This window comes from Narcine bancroftii, chromosome 8, assembly GCF_036971445.1.
Source record: "Narcine bancroftii isolate sNarBan1 chromosome 8, sNarBan1.hap1, whole genome shotgun sequence".
Classification (NCBI taxonomy): domain Eukaryota; kingdom Metazoa; phylum Chordata; class Chondrichthyes; order Torpediniformes; family Narcinidae; genus Narcine; species Narcine bancroftii.
Window position 1 is genome coordinate 66354475 of NC_091476.1, and position 18167 is coordinate 66372641.

Genomic DNA, 18167 nt, shown 5'->3' on the forward strand with positions numbered 1-18167 from the left:
TCCCCAGTGTAACAGTTGTCCATGTGTAACACTCACATCTCTCCCCACACACAGTAATGTTACTGCTGAGAAAGCACATCAGAGCCTCGACTTCCTCAGGAGTTTATGGAGTTTTGGTACGACACCATATAACCATTTACATTGCGGAAATAGGCCATTTCGGCCCTTCTGGTCTGCACCAATTTACGTGGTCCCACCTACCCACTCCCTTCCCATAACCCTCCAACCCTCTCACGTCCATGTACTCATCTAACCTCCTCTTAAATTGACTCTGCCTCAACCACCTCTTCCGGAAGGTCATTCCACTCAGTCACCCCTTTTTCACTCAGCTTCTTCTTCTAAAGTTTTGCCCCCTAACCCTTAACATCACTCCTCATTCCAATCTCCCCTCCCCTCAGGGGAAAGAGCCTATTCACATCTAATCTATCTATTCCCTTCATAATTTTAAATACCTCTATCAAATCCCCCCTCAACCTTCTACGCTCCAATGAATAAAGACCCAGTCTACTCATTCTTTCTCTGTATTCTAAATACTGCAATCCTGGCAACATTTTAGTAAATCTTCTCTGCACCCTCTCTACCTTATTGATATCCTTCCTATAATTTGGGGACCAGAACTGCACAGTCTCACCAAGGCCTTGAACAGTCTTAACATCACCTCCCAGCTCCTATATTCTATGTTATGATTTATAAAGGCCAGCAAACCAAAAACTTTCTTCACCACCCTATCTACATGGGAATTCACCTTCAAGGAACGATTAACCATTATTCCAAGATCCCTCTGTTCCTCCGCTCTCCTCAACACCCTCCCCTTCGCTACATATGTCCTATTTTGATTATTCTTCCCAAAATTAAGCATCTCACACTTATCTACATTAAACTCCATCTGCCACATCTCTGCCCACTCTCCCAAACAGTCCAAATCCTTCTGTAGTCCCCGAAAACCATCCTCACTATACACAACTCCCTCTATTTTTGTATCATCCGCATATTTACTTACCCAATTTTCCAGGCCGTCATCCAAATCATTAATATAAAAGACAAACAACAAAGGTCCCAGCACTGATCCCTGAGACGCATCGCTCACCACCGACCTCCATCCTGACAGACCACCATGACTCTCTGGTGCCTATCTTCCAGCCACCGCTGAATATCTGACTCTCTATATTAATCCCTAGTGACTGAACCTTCCTCACCCACCTTCCATGCGGAACATGTGGCAAATTTCTACAGAGGTGCAGTGGAAAGTGTGCTGTCCGACTGTGTCACAGTCTGGTACAGGGGACACCATTGCCCCTGAGAGTGTAAAGCCCTCCAAAAGGTAGTGGGCAACAGCCCAGAACTTCATGGGCAGAACCCTCCCCACCGCCGAGTGCGTCTACAGGGAACCCTGCCCTTGGAGGGCAGCAGCGATCATCAGGGATCCGCGCTGCCCGGCACATGCTCTGCTCTCGCTGCTGCCATCAGGAAAGAGGTCTTGAGGCCACGAGTCTCGCCCCAGCAGGTTCAGGAACAGTTCCTCCTCCGCCATCAGACTCCTCAACGACAAACTCAATCAGGGACTCATTTAAGGACTCTTACTTGTGTACTTCATTGAATTTCTATATTGCACAGTCAGTTTGTTTACATTTGTTATCTGTTTACAGTTCTTTATTTGTTTACACTGTGTACAGTTTATTTTTTGCACTTCCAATTAGTGGTAATTCTGCCTCGCCGCAGGAAAAAAGAATCTCAGGGTTGTACGTGATGTCAGACATGTCGTCTGACAGTAAATCAGAACTTTGAGCACAAGCCCACAGTTTGGAATAGAGGGCACCGTTACCGTAGGAGGGATACTGTTCAGCTGGACTGGAGAGTTGGGGACCTCTCTCTGGAGGGAAAGATGTATCTGGTGGTGGGATCATGTTGGGGAGGGGGTGGTGGGGGAACGGACCTTTATAACAGCATAGTTGCCACAATCTTCTCAGGGTAGGGGCATCTAAAAGTGGAAGGAGCGCAGGCTGAAGGAAAATTATTTAAAGGGGGGGGGGAACTGTCTCCACACAGAGGGTAGTGGGTGAGAGGCCAGAGGAAATGGTAGAATCAAGGACAAGATTTAACCCTTTGGACTATGTGCCCCAGTTTTCTAGGACCCCCAACAAGCGCACATACTCCATCTCCTCGTTTTCTGGGACTAGTTTTAATACCCAGCCACCAGCTGGTTTATACTGGTGTTCGTTCAGCAGTTTACCCATGGACCCAGTCCAGAGTATGGTGTATGATATGAAAGGTTAAAATGGCCAGACGCTTCTGACAGGATAGGGGCTTAGAGAGATGTGGCCTGAATGCAGGCAAGTGGGATTAGCTCAGTCAGCATGGACAAGTTTGGCTGAAGGGCCTCGGTCCATGCTGCAGGACTCTATGACATCATCCCCACCTTGGGATGGGGAGAGATGGGGTTGATGGACAAGCTCCCAGCGGCTGTGGGTGGTGAGGCAGGGAAGGTCCATCCGTCAACCCAGCAGGGGTGTAACAACTCAACACCCCCCTCCTCCCGTGTACACATTGAAATTGTTCATTGATTTCCCCCACTCTCCCATTCCCGGTGGTCAATAGGGCAGTTGTCAGTTTTACTCAGCACTCTGGATAATTTGTCTTTGTCCATGGACACAAAACAGGCATTGAGTGTATGTGAGTATATTGTGTGTGTATATACAGCGTATGTGGTGTGTACCTGTATATAGTTTTTGTGTGTGTCTGTATCTGTGTGTGTACAGTGTGTCTGTCTGTGTGTGTGACTGTGTGTCTATGTGTGTGAGTGTGACTGTGTGTGTACACACACATTGTGTGTGTGAGTATATATTGTGTATGTGTGTATAGCACGTGTGTAGTGTGTACCTGTATATAGTTTGTTTGTGTGAGTGTTTTGGTGACAGTGAGTGTGAGTTTGTTGGTGCACCACTCGGCCAAGTTTCCCTCCTGTAAGCTGACTCATAGAACATGATAGCACAGAAAACAGGCCCTTCAGCCCTTCTAGTCTGTGCCAAGCTATTAATCTGCCAAGTCCATAGCCCTCCACACCCCTCGCATCCACGTACCTGTCCAAATATTTCTTAAATGTGAAAATTGATCCCGGATTAAGCTCGCTCCACACCCCCACCACTCTCGACGTGAAGAAGTTTCCCCTCGTGTTTCCACCTAAACTTTCACCCTCTGTGGTATAATCAGCGAATTCGTAGATGGGGCAGAGCCATGATAATTGTTAACGTACAAACATGGCACTGGAGAAACTCGGCAGTTCAAACTGTGCACTTTATGTTATAAAGATATAACCGGCGTTTCAATCTTGAGGACAAGGTGTGGACAAGATGTCGGCTGGTGTCAGGGCAAAATGGTGGGAGGGGGGAAGCACAGCCCCACAGGCAGGAAGTCATAGGTGGACAAGGGAGGTGGGGCACACCAGCAAATGAGGGGGTGAAGAGGGAACGGGAAGGAAGGGAGAATGGGGAGTGGGCCAGCAGAAGACGGAGAAATCGGTGTTAATGCCGTCATCGGGCTGGAAAAATCAAGTGCCACTCCCTAAATTTTACAGGTGGTCTCGGTGGGATAGTACACGAGACTGCGGGCAGCCACGTTGGCACGGGCATGGGGCATAGAATTGAAGTGGCTAGCCAACAGGAGGTCCATGTCACTGATGCGGATGGAACTAAGGTGCTTGGCAAAGCGATCTCCCGGACTGCGCCCAGTCTTTCCAGCAGAGAGCAAGCCACGGTGGGACCACGGGCCTAGATTTGCTTCACATGGAAGGACGGTCTGTGGCTGCGGACAGTGGTCAGGGCGTGTGGTACCTCCTCCAGCCGCAGGGGAAGGTGGGAAGGGATGAGGAGACGAGGTATTGTGGCAGGGAAGGGGATGGAAACCTTGCAGGGTACTGGGTGGGAGAGAAGGGGTTGGAATCCTTGCAGGGGGCTAGGTGGGAGAGGAGGGTAGGGAATCCTTGCAGGGGAGTGGGTGGGAGGGAAGGGGACGGAATCCAGGCAGGGGACTGGGTGGGAGGGAAGGGGATGGAATCCTTGCAGGGGACTGGGTGGGAGAGAAGGGGAGGGAATCCTTGCAGGGGACTGGGTGGGAGAGAAGGGGAGGGAATCCTTACAGGGGACAGGGTGGAAGGGGGAGGGAATCCTTTCATTGGACTGGGCGGGAGAGAAGGGGATGGAATCCTTGCAGGGGACTGGGTGGGAGTAAATCCTTGCAGGGGACTGGGCGGGAGAGAAGGGGAGGGAATCCTTGCAGGGGACTGGGTGGAGGGAATCCTTGCAGGGGACTGGGTGGGAGGGAATCCTTGCAGCGGACTAGGCGGGAGAGCAATGGCGGGAATCCTTACAGGGGACTGGGTGCAAGAGAAGGGAATGGAATCCTTGCAGGGGACTGGGTGGGAGGGAATCCTTGCAGTGGACTGGGCGGGAGAGAAGTGGAGGGAATCCTTACAGGGGACTGGGTGCAAGAGAAGGGAATGGAATACGTGCAGGGGACTGGGTGGGAGGGAAGGGGATGGAAAACTTGCAGGGGACTGGCTGGGAGAGAAGGGAATGGAATCCTTGCAGGGGACTGGGTGAGAGGGAAGGGGATGGAAAACTTGCAGGGGACTGGGTGGGACGGAAAGGGAGGGAATCCTTGCAGGGGACTGGGTGGGAGAGAAGGGGAGGGAATCCTTGCAGGGGACTGGCTGGGAGAGAAGGGGGGAGGGAATCCTTGCAGGGGACTGAGTGGGAGAGAAGGGGGAAGGAATCCTTGCAGGGGACTGGGTGGGAGGGAACACTTGCAGGGGACTGGGCGGGAAAGAAGAGGAGGGAATCCTTGCAGGGGACTGGGTGCAAGAGAAGGGGGAGGGAATCGGCGGGAGTCACGTGATGGAGTAGTGGCCGGACGGTGAACTCCAGCCCTCTCCAGAAAAGTCGCGAAAAACAAGAGAAAATACAAAGGCACAGAAATACAAGTTAAAGAAAAGTGAGTATAAAGGTGGAAAGAAGATGGAGACAAAAGGAGAAAAATCAAAATCAACGGAAAGAAGAGAGGAAGAGAAGACAACGGAGGAAAAAGGTGAAGGCCTTACCTGTCCGAAGAGGCCCGCTGTGGAGAGAGGACCCCACTACCTCAGGTCGGTAGAAAAAGAACTACAACAATGGCTCACAGAGCCGAGTAAAAGTGCGCAACCGCGCATGAAAAAAAACACACCGACGGGAGGGGGGACCAGCTGGGGAGTCGATCTCCACAGCCGGCAACGACAGCTGCAGAACACCTGCAGCAAGAAGAGACCACAGAAAACAATGGAAACAAGAAAGAAGAGGAGGAAAGGGCATCAAAGAAACAACAGATGGCCAACCCAGAGGAAGAAGAAGAGGAAGAATACAGTGAAATAGATAAAGGAAAAGGCAAGGTAAAGGATATACTTGCTCTTGTTAGAGGATACATGGAGTCATTTAAAGAATGGCAAACACAGGAATTCAATGATTTAAGAAAAAGAATAAACAACACAGAAAAGAAAATAAATAAAATGGATATGACCTTAACAGAAATGGGGAAAAAAATGGACAAGATGGAAGAACGGGCAATAGCAGCAGAAATGGAGGTAGAAGACTTAAAAAAGAAATTGGAGGAATCTAATAAAAAAACTAAAGAGACACAAGAATTACTAGCCCAAAAAATAGATATAATGGAAAATTATAACAGAAGAAATAACATAAAGATAGTGGGCCTTAAGGAAGATGAAGAAGGCAAGAATATGAGGGAGTTTATAAAAGAATGGATCCCTAAGGCCCTAGGATGTCCAGAACTACAGCAAGAAATGGAAATAGAAAGGGCACATAGAGCATTGGCCCCTAAACCACAACCACAACAAAAACCAAGATCTATTGTAGTAAAATTCCTAAGATATACCTTTTCCTAAGAGAAAAGGTACTGGAGAAGACAATGGAAAAAGTAAGAGAGGGCAACAAACCACTGGAGTATAAAGGGCAAAAAATCTTCATTTATCCAGATATAAGCTTTGAACTCCTAAAGAAGAGAAAAGAGTTCAATACAGCAAAAGCGATTTTATGGAAGAAAGGATATAAATTTACACTGAAGCATCCTGCGGTATTGAAAATATTTATTCCAGGACAACAAAACAGACTGTTCTCGGATCCAGAAGAAGCACGAAAATTTGCAGAACAATTACAAAAATAGACTGAGGGATGAAGACAGGTAATGAGAGTAAAAATGATCACGATTGATATGTATGTGGGTAAAGAGAAAAATAGACTGAGGGATGAAGACGGGTAATGAGGGTAAAAATGACCACGATTGAGATGTATGCGGGTAAAGAGGTATAAGAGTGAATAGAGACAATGGGCATACGTGAAAGTATCTGTAATTAGAGGAAAACATAGATAGTATAGACAAGAATTAATAAGGGAAGGTAATGGAATAGAGAGAATAAGGAGGGAATTAAAAGAGTGACCTTTGTGACATATAAAAAGTGAAATCTTTTCTGGGGGGGGCTGGGTGGGGGAAAAGAGCGGTCACTGCAAAATCAGTTGACGCTTGCGAGTGGATTCGCAAATCCAAATGGAGAGGGGAGATGTGGTTGTCCGACAAGGGATAAAGGACAACTCAGGAGGGGAAGGGGAGGTTGGGGATAAAGAAGATAGAAATAGGAGAATAAGGAAAATGTTAGATGTTGTAGGAATGTTGTCTGGTAAAGAGTTGAAAATAAGAAAACAGAAATGGAAAAGGAGGAAAGGTAATGATGGAAAAACGGAAAGAGAAGATAAACAAAATATAAAATGGCTACGCTGAACTATATGACTCTAAATATTAATGGAATACATAACCAAATTAAAAGGAAGAAACTACTAAATTTACTGAAAAAGGAAAAAATAGATATAGCATTTGTCCAAGAAACACACTTAACTGAATTGGAGCACAAGAAATTAAAGAGAGATTGGGTAGGACATGTAACAGCAGCATCGTATAATTCAAAAGCAAGAGGAGTGGCTATATTAATTAGCAAAAATGTGCCATTTAAAATAGAAGAGGAAATAATAGATCCAGCAGGGAGATATGTTATGATAAAATGTCAGATATATTCGGAGCTTTGGAATCTACTTAATATATATTCACCTAACGAAGAAGATCAAAAGTTTATGCAAGATATCTTTTTGAAGGTAGCTAATACGCAAGGGAACATACTAATAGGAGGGGATTTCAATCTGAATTTGGATCCAAATATGGATAAAACGGGGAAAAAAATTAACAGGAAGAACAAAGTAACCAAATTTATAATTAAATCAATGCAAGAAATGAAACTTGTGGACATATGGAGGAAACAAAACCCAAAAGAAAAGGAATACTCATACTACTCGACTAGACATAAAACATACTCAAGGATAGACCTATTCCTGTTATCAGCCCACATTCAAGGGAGAGTTAGGAAAACAGAATATAAAGCTAGACTATTATCGGACCACTCACCCCTGTTATTGGCAATAGAGCTAGAGGACATCCCTCCAAGAATGTATAGATGGAGATTAAACCCCATGCTACTTAAAAGACAGGATTTTAGAGAATTTATTGAAAAACAATTAAAAATGTACTTTGAAGTAAATACGGAATCAGTGGAAGATAAGTTTATACTATGGGACGCAATGAAAGCATTCATTAGAGGACAAATAATAAGTTATGCAACCAAGATGAAGAAGGACTATAATCAGGAAACAGAGCAGTTGGAAAGGGAAATAATAAACATAGAAAAAAAATTAGCAATAAAGGAAGATACAACCAAAAGAAGAGAATTGGCGGATAAAAAAATAAAATATGAAACATTACAAACATATAAGGTGGAGAAGAACATAATGAAGACAAAACAGAAATATTATGAACTAGGTGAAAAAACACACAAAATCTTAGCATGGCAGCTTAAGACAGAGGAAACTAAGAAAATGGTATTGGCAACAAGGAAAAAAGACAAACAAATTACATATAATCCAAAAGAAATTAAGGAAAACTTCAGAGAATTCTATGAACAATTATACCGAACTGAAAACGAAGGGAAAGAAGGGAAAATAGATGAATTTTTGACTAAAATTGAACTACCAAAACTACAAATAGAGGAACAAAATAAATTAACAGAACCATTTGGAACAGTAGAAATACAAGAGATAATAAAAAATTTACCAAATAATAAAACACCAGGAGAGGATGGACTCCCAATAGAATTCTACAAAACATTTAAAGATCTAATAATACCGCCCCTCCTGGATGTAATCAACCAGATTGATGAGACACAAAACTTACCAGACTCATGTAAAACAGCAATAATTACAGTGATACTAAAACAAGGGAAAGATCCACTCTCACCAGCGTCATATAGACCAATATCTCTGCTAAACACAGATTATAAGATAATAGCTAAACTATTAGCAAACAGATTAGCAGAACGGGTACCGAAAATGGTAAATTTAGACCAAACTGGATTTATCAAAAAAAGACGCACAACAGACAATATTTGTAAATTTATTAACTTAATTCATGCAGTAGAAGGAAATAGAGCACCGGCAGTAGCAGTTGCTTTAGACGCAGAGAAGGCCTTCGACAGAGTAGAATGGAATTACTTGTTCAAAGTATTGCAAAAATTCAGTTTACCGGAGAAGTATATTAATTGGATTAAAGCATTATATGAGGGACCGTTAGCGAAAGTGACAGTAAATGGACATGTATCAAAGCAATTTAACTTAAGCAGGTCAACGCGGCAGGGATGCCCACTATCACCATTATTGTTTGCGCTAGCTATAGAACCACCAGCAGAATCGATAAGAATAGATAATAATATAAAAGGAATAAAAATAAAAGACAGGGAGTATAAAATCAGTCTATTTGCGGATGATGTGATAGTGTACTTAACAGAACCAGAACTATCAATAAAAGAACTATATAAGAAATTGAAGGAATATGGAGAAGTGTCGGGATACAAGATAAACGTAAATAAAAGTGAAGCAATGCCTATGAATAACGCGGATTTCTCAAAATTTAAGGAGGAATCCCCATTCAGATGGCAAATGCAGGCAATAAGATACCTAGGTGTGCAAATAAACAAAAATCTAGGCCAATTATATAAACTCAATTACAATCCACTAATGAAAAAATTACAGGACGATTTAGAGCATTGGAAAGAGCTACCACTAACACTGATAGGAAGGATAAACTGTATTAAAATGAACATTTTTCCAAGGATACTATACTTATTTCAGGCATTGCCAATACAACTGACAGAAAAATTCTTCAAAGAGTTAAAGAAAATAATAAGGAGATTTTTATGGAGAGGGGGGAAACCGAGGATAGCACTAGATAAATTAACAGAATGGTATAAACAAGGAGGCCTACAATTGCCAAACTTCAAAAATTATTATAGAGCCGCACAATTAAGGTACCTATCAGATTTTTATCAAACAAGGGAAAAACCAGACTGGACGAGACTAGAATTAGATAAAATAGGGGAAAAGATACCTGAACACATATTATATAAATGGGACGAAAAATTGGTACAACATAGAACTTCTCCAGTATTGCACCATCTCCTCAATATATGGAAGAAGATTCATGTAGAAAGAAATAAAATAAATTATCAAATACCAAAACTAATATTGACGCAAAATAAGCGACTCCCTTTTACAATAGACAACCTTTCCTTTAGAAAATGGGAAAAAAAAGGGATTAAAAGAATAGAAAATTGTTTTTCAGGAAGTAGATTCTTATCCTTTGAACAAATGAGAGATAAGTACAATATAACTGGAGATACAGCGCTGGCATATTACCAACTGAGATCCTACTTGAAAGATAAATTAGGAAGCAATTTGAGTTTACCAGAGGGAAGTAACCTTGAATATGTGATTACAGATACAATGTTAATCAAAAGATTTATAACAAATATGTATATCAAACTGCAAGAAAAGGAGAATGAGGAAACAAATGGTAAAACTAAACAAAAATGGGAACAAGATTTAAATATAAAGATAAAAAAGGAAACATGGGAGAAATTATGTTCTGGAACGATGAGAAATACAATAAATACGAGGCTGCGTATGATACAATATAATTGGTTACACAGACTATACATTACACCGCAAAAGTTAAATAAATGGGACCCAACAGTATCTGATAGATGTTTTCGATGTAAAAAAGAAAGGGGAACAACAATTCATGCAATCTGGACATGTGAGAGAGTAGAAAAATTTTGGGATGATCTCAATCAGATATTAAATAAAATAACAGAAAACAATATACCAAAGAATCCAGAGATCTTTCTCCTAAGTAACATAAAAAATAAAGAATTTGGAATTGACTTGGAAGATGCACAAAAAAGATTTGTCAAGATAGCCCTAGCCGTAGCAAAAAAATGTATTATGTCAACCTGGAAATTGGAAGATAATTTGAAACTACAACAATGGTATATAGAAATGAATAAATGTATTCCATTAGAAAAAATAACATATAGTTTAAGAAATAATATTGAAATATTCGAACAAGTGTGGGAGAGAAGGGGGGAGGGAATCCTTGCAGGGGACTGAGTGGGAGAGAAGGTGGAGGGAATCCTTGCAGGGGACTGGGTGGGAGGGAATCCTTGCAGGGGACTGGGTGGGAGGGAATGGGAGGCAATACTTGCAGGGGACTGGGCGGGAAAGAAGAGGTGGGAATCCTTGCACGGGACTGGGTGCAAGAGAAGGGGGAGGGAATCCTTGCAGTGGACTGGGTGGGAGGCAATCCTTGCAGGGGAATGGGTGGGAGAGAAGAGGGGATGGAACCCTTGCAAGGGACTGGGTGGGAGAGAAATGGGAGGGAATCCTTGCAGGGGACTGGGTGCAAGAGAATGGAATGGAATCCTTGCAGGTGACTGGGTGGGAGGGAATACTTACAGGGACTGGGTGGGAGGGAATGGGAGGGAATCCTTGCAGGGGACTGGGTGGGAGGGAAGGGGAGGGAATCCTTGCAGGGGACTGGGTGCAAGAGAAGGGAATGGAATAATTGCAGGGGACTGGGTGGAAGGGAAGGGGATGAAAAACTTGCAGGGCACTGGGTGGGAGAGAAAGGGAGTGAATCCTTGCAGGGGACTGGGTGGGAGAGAAGGGGAGGGAATCCTTGCAGGGGACTGGGTGGGAGGGAATCCTTGCAGCGGACTGGGCGGGAGTGAAGTGGAGGGAATCCTTGCAGGGGACTGGGTGGGAGAGAAGGGGAGGGAATCCTTGCAGGGGACTGGGTGGGAGAGAAGGGGAGGGAATCCTTGCAGGGGACAGGGTGGGAGAGAAGGGGGAGGGAATCCTTGCAGGGTACTGTGTGGGAGGGAATCCTTGCAGCGTACTGGGCGGGAGTGAAGTGGAGGGAATCCTTGCAGGGGACTTGGTGCAAGAGAAGGGAATGGAATCCTTGCAGGGGACTGGGTGGGAGGAAAGGGGATGTAATCCTTGCAGGGGACTGGGTGGGAGAGAAGGGGAGCGAATCCTTGCAGGGGACTGGGTGGGAGAGAAGGGGAGGGAATCCTTGCAGGGGACTGGGTGGGAGGGAATCCTTGCAGCGGACTGGGCGGGAGTGAAGTGGAGGGAATCCTTGCAGGGTACTGGGTGGGAGAGAAGGGGAGGGAATCCTTGCAGGGGACAGGGTGGGAGAGAAGGGGGAGGGAATCCTTGCAGGGGACTGGGTGGGAGGGAATCCTTGCAGCGGACTGGGCGGGAGTGAAGTGGAGGGAATCCTTGCAGGGGACTTGGTGCAAGAGAAGGGAATGGAATCCTTGCAGGGGTCTGGGTGAGAGGGAATCTTTGCAGGGACTGGGTGGGAGGGAATGGGACGGAATCCTTGCAGGGGACTGGGTGGGAAGGAAGGGGATGGAATCCTTGCAGGGGACTGGGTGGGCGAGAAGGGGAGTGAATCCTTGCAGGGGACTCGGTGGGAGAGAAGGGGAGGGAATCCTTGCAGGGGACAGGGTGGGAGAGAAGGGGGAGGGAATCCTTTCATTGGACTGGGCAGGAGAGAAGGGGATGGAATCCTTGCAGGGGACTGGGTGGGAGGGAATTCTTGCAGGGGACTGGGCGGGAGAAAAGGGGTGGGAATCCTTGCCGGGGACTGGGTAAAAGAGAAGGGAATGGAATCCTTTCAGGGGACTGGGTGGGAGGGAATCCTTGCAGGGGACTGGGCGGGAGAGAAGGGGAGGGAATCCTTGCAGGGGACTGGGTGCAAGAGAAGGGGGAGGGAATCCTTGCAGGGGACTGGGTGGGAGGGAATCCTTGCAGCGGACTAGGCGGGAGAGCAGTGGCGGGAATCCTTACAGAGGACTGGGTGCAAGAGAAGGGAATGGAATCCTTGCAGAGGACTGGGTGGGAGGGAATCCTTGCAGCGGACTGGGCGGGAGAGAAGTGGAGGGAATCCTTACAGGGGACTGGGTGCAAGAGAAGTGAATGGAATACGTGCAGTGGACTGGGTGGGAGGGAAGGGGATGGAAAACTTGCAGGGGACTGGCTGGGAGAGAAGGGAATGGAATCCTTGCAGGGGACTGGGTGGGAGGGAAGGGGATGGAAAACTTGCAGGGGACTGGGTGGGAGAGAAAGGGAGGGAATCCTTGCAGGGGACTGGGTGGGAGAGAAGGGGAGGGAATCCTTGCAGGGGACTGAGTGGGAGAGAAAGGGGAAGGAATCCTTGCAGGGGACTGGGTGGGAGAGAACACTTGCAGGGGACTAGGTGGGAAAGAAGAGGAGGGAATCCTTGCAGGGGACTGGGTGCAAGAGAAGTGGGAGGGAATCCATGCAGGGGACTGGGTGGGAGGCAATCCTTGCAGGGGACTGGGCGGGAAAGAAGAGGTGGGAATCCTTGCACGGGACTGGGTGCAAGAGAAGGGGGAGGGAATCCTTGCAGTGGACTGGGTGGGAGGCAATCCTTGCAGGGGAATGGGTGGGAGAGAAGAGGGGATGGAACCCTTGCAAGGGACTGGGTGGGAGAGAAATGGGAGGGAATCCTTGCAGGGGACTGGGTGCAAGAGAATGGAATGGAATCCTTGCAGGTGACTGGGTGGGAGGGAATACTTACAGGGACTGGGTGGGAGAGAAAGGGGAGGGAATCCTTGCAGGGGACTGGGTGGGAGGGAATGGGAGGGAATCCTTGCAGGGGACTGGGTGGGAGGGAAGGGGATGGAATCCTTGAAGGCGACTGGGTGGGAGGGAATCCTTGCAGGGGACTAGGCGGGAGAGAAGGGGAGGGAATCCTTGCAGGGGACTGGGTGCAAGAGAAGGGAATGGAATCATTGCAGGGGACTGGGTGGAAGGGAAGGGGATGAAAAACTTGCAGGGGACTGGGTGGGAGAGAAAGGGAGTGAATCCTTGCAGGGGACTAGGTGGGAGGAAAGGGGATGGAATCCTTGCAGGGGACTGGGTGGGAGAGAAGGGGAGCGAATCCTTGCAGGGGACTGGGTGGGAGAGAAGGGGAGGGAATCCTTGCAGGGGACTGGGTGGGAGGGAATCCTTGCAGCGGACTGGGCGGGAGTGAAGTGGAGGGAATCCTTGCAGGGGACTTGGTGCAAGAGAAGGGAATGGAATCCTTGCAGGGGTCTGGGTGAGAGGGAATCCTTGCAGGGACTGGGTGGGAGGGAATGGGACGGAATCCTTGCAGGGGACTGGGTGGGAAGGAAGGGGATGGTATCCTTGCAGGGGACTGGGTGGGCGAGAAGGGGAGTGAATCCTTGCAGGGGACTCGGTGGGAGAGAAGGGGAGGGAATCCTTGCAGGGGACAGTGTGGGAGAGAAGGGGAGGGAATCCTTTCATTGGACTGGGCAAGAGAGAAGGGGATGGAATCCTTGCAGGGGACTGGGTGGAAGGGAATTCTTGCAGGGGACTGGGTGGGAGGGAAGGGGATGGAATCCTTGCAGGGGACTGGGTGAGAGGGAACACTTGCAGGGGACTGGGCGGGAGAGAAGTGGAGGAAGTCCTTGCAGGCGACTGGGTTGGAGGGAAGGGGATGGAATCCTTGAAGGCGACTGGGTGGGAGGGAATCCTTGCAGGTGACTGGGCGGGAGAGAAGGGGAGGGAATCCTTACAGGGGACTGGGTGCAAGAGAAGGGAATGGAATCATTGCAGGGGACTGGATGGAAGGGAAGGGGATGAAAAACTTGCAGGGGACAGGGTGGGAGAGAAAGGGAGTGAATCCTTGCAGGGGACTGGGTGCGAGGAAAGGGGATGGAATCCTTGCAGGGGACTGGGTGGGAGAGAAGGGGAGCGAATCCTTGCAGGGGACTGGGTGGGAGAGAAGGGGAGGGAATCCTTGTAGGGAACTGGGTGGGAGGGAATCCTTGCAGCGGACTGGGCGGGAGTAAAGTGGAGGGAATCCTTGCAGGGAACTGGGTGGGAGAGAAGGGGAGGGAATCCTTGCAGGGAACATGGTGGGAGAGAAGGTGGAGGGAATCCTTGCAGGGGACTGGGTGGGAGGGAATCCTTGCAGGGGACTGGTTGCAAGAGAAGGGGGAGGGAATCCTTGCAGGGGACTGGGTGGGAGAGAAGGGGGGAGGGAATCCTTGCAGGGGACTGGGTGGGAGGGAATCCTTGCAGGGACTGGGTGGGAGGGAATGGGACGGAATCCTTGCAGGGGACAGGGTGGGAAGGAAGGGGATGGAATCCTTGCAGGGGTCTGGGTGGGCGAGAAGGGGAGCGAATCCTTGCAGTGGACTGGGTGGGAGAGAAGGGGAGGGAATCCTTGCAGGGGACAGGGTGGGAGAGAAAGGGGAGGGAATCCTTTCATTCGACTGGGCAGGAGAGAAGGGGATGGAATCCTTGCAGGGGACTGGGTGGGAGGGAATTCTTGTAGGGGACTGGGCGGGAGAAAAGGGGTGGGAATCCTTGCCGGGGACTGGGTGCAAGAGAAGGGAATGGAATCCTTGCAGGGGACTGGGTGCAAGAGAAGGGGGAGGGAATCCTTGCAGGGGTTTGGGTGGGAGAGAAGGGGGGAGGGAATCCTTGCAGGGGACTGAGTGGGAGAGAAGGTGGAGGGAATCCTTGCAGGGGACTGGGTGGGAGGGAATCCTTGCAGGGGACTGGCTGGGAGATAAGGGGGGAGGAAATCCTTGCAGGGGACTGAGTGGGAGAGAAGGTGGAGGGAATCCTTGCAGGGGACTGGGTGGGAGGGAATCCTTGCAGGGGACTGAGCGGGAGAGAAGTGGAGGGAATTCTAGCAGGGGACTGGGTGCAAGAGAAGGGAAATGAATCTTTGCAGGGGACTGGGAGGGAGGGAATCCTTGCAGGGACTGGACGAGATAGAAGGGGAGGCAATCCTTGCAGGGGACTGGGTGGGAGAGAAGGGGGTATGAAACCCTTGCAAGGGACTGGGTGGGAGAGAAAGGGAAGGGAATCCTTGGAGGGGACTGAGTGGGAGAGAAGGTGGAGGGAATCCTTGCAGGGGACTGGGTGGGAGGAAATCCTTGCAGGGAACTGGGCTGGAGAGAAGAGGAGGGAATCCTTGCAGGGAACATGGTGGGAGAGAAGGTGGAGGGAATCCTTGCAGGGGACTGGGTGGGAGGGAATCCTTGCAGGGGACTGGTTGCAAGAGAAGGGGGAGGGAATCCTTGCAGGGGACTGAGTGGGAGAGAAGTGGGGAGGGAATCCTTGCAGGGGACTGGGTGGGAGGGAATCCTTGCAGGGACTGGGTGGGAGGGAATGGGACGGAATCCTTGCAGGGGACAGGGTGGGAAGGAAGGGGATGGAATCCTTGCAGGGGACTGGGTGGGCGAGAAGGGGAGCGAATCCTTGCAGTGGACTGGGTGGGAGAGAAGGGGAGGGAATCCTTGCAGGGGACAGGGTGGGAGAGAAGGGGGAGGGAATCCTTTCATTCGACTGGGCAGGAGAGAAGGGGATGGAATCCTTGCAGGGGACTGGGTGGGAGGGAATTCTTGTAGGGGACTGGGCGGGAGAAAAGGGGTGGGAATCCTTGCCGGGGACTGGGTGCAAGAGAAGGGAATGGAATCCTTGCAGGGGACTGGGTGCAAGAGAAGGGGGAGGGAATCCTTGCAGGGGTTTGGGTGGGAGAGAAGGGGGGAGGGAATCCTTGCAGGGGACTGAGTGGGAGAGAAGGTGGAGGGAATCCTTGCAGGGGACTGGGTGGGAGGGAATCCTTGCAGGGGACTGGCTGGGAGATAAGGGGGGAGGAAATCCTTGCAGGGGACTGAGTGGGAGAGAAGGTGGAGGGAATCCTTGCAGGGGACTGGGTGGGAGGGAATCCTTGCAGGGGACTGAGCGGGAGAGAAGTGGAGGGAATTCTAGCAGGGGACTGGGTGCAAGAGAAGGGAAATGAATCTTTGCAGGGGACTGGGAGGGAGGGAATCCTTGCAGGGACTGGACGAGATAGAAGGGGAGGGAATCCTTGCAGCGGACTAGGTGGGAGAGAAGGGGGTATGAAACCCTTGCAAGGGACTGGGTGGGAGAGAAAGGGAAGGGAATCCTTGGAGGGGACTGAGTGGGAGAGAAGGTGGAGGGAATCCTTGCAGGGGACTGGGTGCAAGAGAAGGGGGGAGGGAATCCTTGCAGGGGACTGGGTGGGGGGAAATCCTTGCAGGGGACTAGGTGGGAGAGAAGTGGAGGGAATCCTTGAAGGGGATTGGGTGGGAGAGAAGGGGTGATGGAACCCTTCCAAGGGACTGGGTGGGAGAGAAAGGGAGGGAATCCTTGCAGGGGACTGGGTTGGAGAGAAGGGGTTGGGAATCCTTGCAGTAAACTGGGCATGAGAGAATGGAATCCTTCCAAGGGAATGTGTGGGAGAGAAGGGGAGGGAATCCTTTCATTGGACTGGGCAGGAGAGAAGGGGATGGAATCCTTGCAGGGGACTGGGTGGAAGGGAATTCTTGCAGGGGACTGGGTGGGAGGGAAGGGGATGGAATCCTTGCAGGGGACTGGGTGAGAGGGAACACTTGCAGGGGACTGGGCGGGAGAGAAGTGGAGGGAGTCCTTGCAGGCGACTGGGTTGGAGAGAAGGGGGTGGGAATCCTTGCAGTAAACTGGGCATGATAGAAGGCGAGGGAATCCTTGCAGGGGACTGGGTGGGAGAGAAGGGGGGATGGAACCCTTGCAAGGGACTGGGTGGGAGAGAAAGGGTGGGAATCCTTGCAGGGGACTGGGTGGGAGATGAGGGAATGGAATCCTTGCAGGGGACTGGGAGGGAGGGAAGGCGAGGGATTCCTTGCAGGGGACTGGGTGGGAGCGAAGAGGGATGGAATCCTTGCAGGGGACAGGGTGGGAGAGAAGGGGAGGGATTCTTGCAGGGTACTGAGTTGGAGAGAGGGGAGGGAATCCTTGCTGGGGACTGGGTGAGAAATAAGGGTAGGGAGTCCTTGCAGGGGACTGGGTGGGAGAGAAGGGGGAGGGAATCCTTTCATGGGGCTGGGCGGGAGAGAAGGGGATGAAATCCTTGCAGGGGACTGGGTGGGAGGGAATCCTTGCAGGTGACTGGGCGGGGGAGAAGGTGAGGGAATCCTTGTAGGGCACTGGGTGCAAGAGAGGGGAATGGAATCCTTACAGGGGAATGGGTGGGAGAGAAGGGGAGGGAATCCTTGCAGGGGACTGGGTGGGAGGGAAGGGGATGGAATCCTTGCAGGGGACTGGGTGGGAGGGAACACTTGCAGGGGACTGGGCGGGAGAGAAGTGGAGGGAGTCCTTGCAGGGGATTGGGTGCAAGAGAAGAGGATGAAATCCTTCCAAGGGAATGAGTGGGAGAGAAGAGAAGGGAATGCTTGCAGGGGACTGGGTGGGAGAGAAGTGGAGATGGAACCCTGGCAAGGGACTGGGTGGGAGAGAAAGGGAGGGAATCCTCGCAGGGGTCTGGGTGGGAGAGAAGGGGAGGGAATCCTTGCAGCGGACTGGGTGGGAGAAAAGGGGAGAGAAACCTTGCAGGGGACTGGCTGGGAGAGAAGGGGGGAGGGTATCCTTGCAGGGGACTGGGTGGGATAGAAGGGTGAGGGAATCCTTGCATGGGACTGGGTGGGAGGAACTCCTTGCAGGAGACTGGGCTGGAGAGAACGGGAGGGAATCCTTGCAGGGGACTGGGTTAGAGGGAAGGTGGGTGGGCATCCTTGCTGGGGACTGGGTGGGAGGGAATCCTTGCAGGGGACTGGGTGGGAGAGAAGGGGGGATGGA

General features: G+C 49.7%; 1 protein-coding gene across 1 annotated transcript in view; it reads right to left on the bottom strand.

Moving 5' to 3' along the window:
• Positions 1-3811: 3811 nt before the first annotated feature.
• The window catches only part of LOC138742039 (mucin-2-like), a 198115-nt gene continuing 183759 nt past the window's right edge, over positions 3812-18167 (bottom strand). The window contains exons 35-37 of the mRNA XM_069896231.1: positions 17219-17518; positions 13920-14057; positions 3812-4062 (exon numbers count right to left, since the gene is read on the bottom strand). Of these exons, the coding sequence (XP_069752332.1) occupies positions 3812-4062; positions 13920-14057; positions 17219-17518 (689 nt within the window). The remainder of the gene's footprint in view (positions 4063-13919; positions 14058-17218; positions 17519-18167) is intronic.